The sequence below is a fragment of the Protobothrops mucrosquamatus genome, unplaced genomic scaffold (genome assembly GCF_001527695.2).
Source record: "Protobothrops mucrosquamatus isolate PMUCROS unplaced genomic scaffold, P.Mucros_1.0 scaffold15509, whole genome shotgun sequence".
Classification (NCBI taxonomy): Eukaryota; Metazoa; Chordata; class Lepidosauria; order Squamata; family Viperidae; genus Protobothrops; species Protobothrops mucrosquamatus.
The window spans coordinates 10,241-14,623 of record NW_015401277.1 but is presented as its reverse complement, the minus strand read 5'-3'; the positions used below and the strand labels follow the sequence as shown (position 1 = coordinate 14,623).

The window sequence follows — 4,383 nt, the reverse complement described above, 5'->3', positions numbered from 1 at the left end:
CAAAAAATTCACAGTGATCCAGGCTAAAATACCTGCAAGAGAGAAAGAAAAAGCTACTGAAAATCCATCTATCTATAGACTACAGAGGATTATTGCAGGCTCTGCATTTCTGCTGATCAGTAATTATCAGTACTTTTCCAAACAGAATATCATTTCATTCATTGTTTTGGCTTCTCAACCTTTTCACATCAGTTGGGGGTGTTCTCTTAACTTTCATTACTGTTTCCCCATCTAAAATTTACCCTGTCTCTTTTTTTTTGTTCCAGTTCTTGTACTTTCCCATCAGGTTTCCTAACATTCTGTAAACCCTGCAAATTTATTGCATAATTTTACTGAAACCAACTCCAAATGACATTTTTAACTAATTGCCAAGTTAGGTCAGTTTACTCAGCTAAATAAATGTCTGGATTAAGGACATTCAGCTGAACTAAGCTTAGATGAATATGTGATACTAAATTAAAAAGTAAACCCACTTCATACTGTAGTTCTCCAAGTAGTTCTCCATATAATTTGGTAAAGCCAAATTGTTTAACTAGGTTCAAGTGGCTGAGGTTTCTTTGGGAGAATGTTTTGATCTGACTGCCTGGAAAGAAATGGTGGCGTGCTCCTTCCAAAAACAACAACAACAACAAAAAACCCTCAGTCTGTTCCCAATAGACAACTTCTGTCCAGTTTCCAATCTTTCTTTTTGAGAAAGTTGGTAGAAAAGGAGGTGCATGAGTATGGGGTGGAAACTGCATTGGTTGCTCAAATGGATAACCTGCAGCCTTTGATACAATTGATAATGATGTTGGAGATGGATGGCACTGCTTTACACTTGGTTTCACTTCTTCCTAAATGAGAGGTTCCAATCCGTGATGCTGGAGAATGAGCAGTACGGGTACCATAGGGCTCAACTCCTGTTTGGAGCAGGAGGGCTTGGCAACATTAAATCATGTCCCTATCACTTCTAGGCTGGAGGTGTGTGTATGTATGTATGTATGTATGTATGTATGTATGTATGTATGTATGTATGTATTTATTTATTATGCCTTGCATCTTACTGAAACATGACTCTGGGCTACTTACAATACGATGAAAAGTAAAAAAGGCAATCCAAAACAATTACGATTAGGAGAATTAAATGGACTTGCATAGTGCATGGACTTTACATGCTATTGTCCTTGGAAACTACGCTGAAACTGGAATTGTTTTGAATGTAGCAGCTTGCCTACTGGTATTTGAGAGCTGTTGTAATCATACAATACTGGTTAGTAGTAGGATCTCAAATAAAGTTCAGGGTGCTGGTTTTAAGTGTCTGCTTATCCTATTTGTTTGATTTAGGGTGTTTTGGGTTCCCACATTTCAAGAGTTATGTATGGCATAGAAGCAGATCTTATTGGTCATGGACTACTCCTTTGTACTGGTTCTCCTCTCTCCAAGTCCATTTCTCTATCAAATGCTACACTGATGTCCTTCAAGAACACAGTGAAAACTGTTGTTGTTTTTTAAAAAGTCTTCAAATTGGATTGACTAAGCACATGTTGCCTGTATGTGAAGGGTGCTAATAGTTGATTTTTAAAAAATCATAATTTTAGTTTTTGATAGAAGTGTTTTATTTAGCATTTAGCTGTTATTTGTTTGTTTTATTTAGTATTTTATTTGCATGCCATTGTAGTTAACTAACTAAAGTCATTGTAGAATAAGGGGGTATATAAATAGCAAAATAAAATAAATGCATATTCATTATGACATTGCTATCTAAATCTGTCCTTTGCTATGATGTGTTCTAATTGTAAACTCCATATGGACATTAGAACTAGTTGAATCTATTTTTCATCTAGTAATATGTTACTAATGCAGCCAAGGAACTTTATCATTTTCCTGTATACAGAATCCTGTTTCCCTAGGATATTATAATCTTGGTTGCCTTAAAAGCAACACCATAATATTTTATCCTGTTCTGAGAAACCCTTCTTCCCCTCTTACTTCCCTAGTTATATTTCTCTTCTCTATGCCTCAGTTTCCTTATTTGTACGGTAGGACGCACCTTCATAAGATCCATCCATTATGCTAACACTATTATCAGGAACTAAAAATGGTGAATCCTCAAAGACCATTCTGACCTGTGGGGAAAAAAAGGAAGTGATTTTCCTAGAATTGGAATCATTCACAAACAGAAATATGCAAATTATGCAACTTTCTTCTACAAAAAAACAGAGGAATGTAAAATCAGCTACAGGTTAAATGATTTCGTTCAACTTCTAAAACTACCATTAAAACTGGATTGCTTTCTGCATTTATTAATATAGACCCATAGAAGAAATAGCTATAAAATCATAAAGAGTTGAATGAAGCCATTAGGCTACTGAGTTCAATTTCTTGCTCAGTGCAGGAATCTCAAGTAACTCATTCCTGACCATCGGCTGTCCATGTCTACTACAACACATACAGCAAAAGGGAGCTCACCCCTTTCCTCTAGCGATTCCACTAGTGAACTGCTCTTACTATTATTTTTCTCACATTCATCCAGTATCGGCCTTCCTAGAATTTAAGAGTAATATTCTACGTCCTGTACTCTAGGACAAATAAAAAACAGGTCACGGAATTATTTTATGCGGCATCCCTTCAAATACTTGAAAAATATTATCAAATCTCCCCTCAGTCGATTTTTTTCAAGACTGCACATACCCAGTGTCTTTTATCTCTCTTCAGAGAACCGAGGACTTAAAATATCCCATATCCAGTAAGTTTTCATATCCTATCAACCTCACTGTATTTCTCCGTGTGTGTTTTGGAAATGGAGGCAGGGCTCAAGGGCTCAATCTAGGATATAGTGTTTTTCATAACCAACGATTTTACAAGTGCTTCCATTGAGTTTGATACGGTATTTTAAAAAGCAGCTGGGGCATATTCATGGCATAACACAAATGGAAAGGACTGAAAAAGGCCCCCACTTTTATATAGCACCATTGATTTTGTAGTATATAACCCAACATTACTTGTGAGAGTAGAGCTTGAGCTTTCTGTTCCGCTAACAACCGTAGACCAGCAGTGGCTTTCAATACTACGGGGGTCTTGCTCCAGTGACCTGGTGGTACAGCATTTTTAGCCATCTCTAATAATTTTCTGATAGTTTCAGCTCCCTAAAGATTAGCAGAAACAAAAACAAAAAACTGATAGGATTGAGCAGAACTTTAGTTTACGTTTTTAAAACATTTCTCTTCTTCAATTTGTTCCTCCAAGCCCAATTTATTTTTGAGGGCTTTAGCTTGACATTTAAAATTTTCCTCTTGAACTAAGCTTAAGGTATATGCAATTGCCTTTATTGACATCTATCCCTGTGTCACTAGGCAAACTACTGGTCCCGTCAATGTTCTCTTGCCCCAATCTCAGTCAATTTTCTCATTGTTTATGGGCCTATATTGGGACTGAGAGAAGTTAGTATTGGTTAATGGCAAAACATGTCCTTGAACATACAATGTTCCTGCTGTAATCACTTTTATCTCCAGCTAGGTTTAGGGAGGAGGTAATAGGAAAACCCTTGGAGAATTACTATTTTCCAGTGAGAATAAGTAATAATAATAAAAAAAATGAGATCAGTAGGTTGCCTTTATGATTCATTCTATCTTCAAATGCCAAAAGAAAATAATTTATTTTACATCAGAAAGTCTTACCCTTTTAGGCTGATTGGCATATGCTGAGAGACCTGGTTTCACTGATTCAAAAACTTCCCCTTTTAACTCTGCAGGATATTCTATAAATATATATATAAAATAAGCTGTTAGATAGGCTTATTTTTATCTAAGGCTATAGGTATTTTGCTCTACTGATTACAAATGAGTTAATAACTGAAATATGTCAGTGAAGGTTGTGATTTTCAATCAAGCTGTGTCCCAAAGATTCAACCAAGAGGTACTTTTCAGAGAAAGAGTGAAAATGTAGAAAACAGAAACTTTATTTTGTAATACATATATAATTCTTGGTAATGTGGGACTTCTGGATAGATGGTTCTGTGTGACAAATATAAGAAGACTTATAATATTTTGTGGAAGATTGCAATATAAAGATATTCTTGAAGAAAAATCTAATGCATATCACTAATGTGTACTGCCTCGACAGCAAAATTGTGATATGTCATTATTATTATTATTTAGATTTGTAATAGCGGCACCACTTAAAAGATGGGCAACTTATATCATCATATTGATACGTTTGGCCCTTTCCAGGGTGATTTGGGGAACCGGTGATGTACGATAGTCAGGCTGACTATCGGGCCTCGCACGCGGCTTAAGAAGACACGGACAACATCTTTCTTTGGTGTGGTGTGTAGAAGCAGGAGCGAAAAGACCCCTTGAGTTCCTACGCACCTACTTTTATTCCAGTATAGCAGGTATGGGAGTG

The 4,383-nt window shown here is 36.3% G+C and overlaps 1 protein-coding gene across 1 annotated transcript in view; it reads right to left on the bottom strand.

Annotated features, from left to right (window-relative positions):
* Window positions 1-3: 3 nt before the first annotated feature.
* LOC107301678 (ectonucleoside triphosphate diphosphohydrolase 5) overlaps window positions 4-4,383 on the bottom strand; it is a gene marked incomplete at its 3' end in the record, with an annotated part of 14,620 nt that continues 10,240 nt past the window's right edge. Inside the window, exons 3-6 of the mRNA XM_015830867.1 lie at window positions 3,657-3,736; window positions 2,982-3,125; window positions 2,030-2,105; window positions 4-32 (exon numbers count right to left, since the gene is read on the bottom strand). Coding sequence (XP_015686353.1) covers window positions 4-32; window positions 2,030-2,105; window positions 2,982-3,125; window positions 3,657-3,736 — 329 coding nt within the window. The remainder of the gene's footprint in view (window positions 33-2,029; window positions 2,106-2,981; window positions 3,126-3,656; window positions 3,737-4,383) is intronic.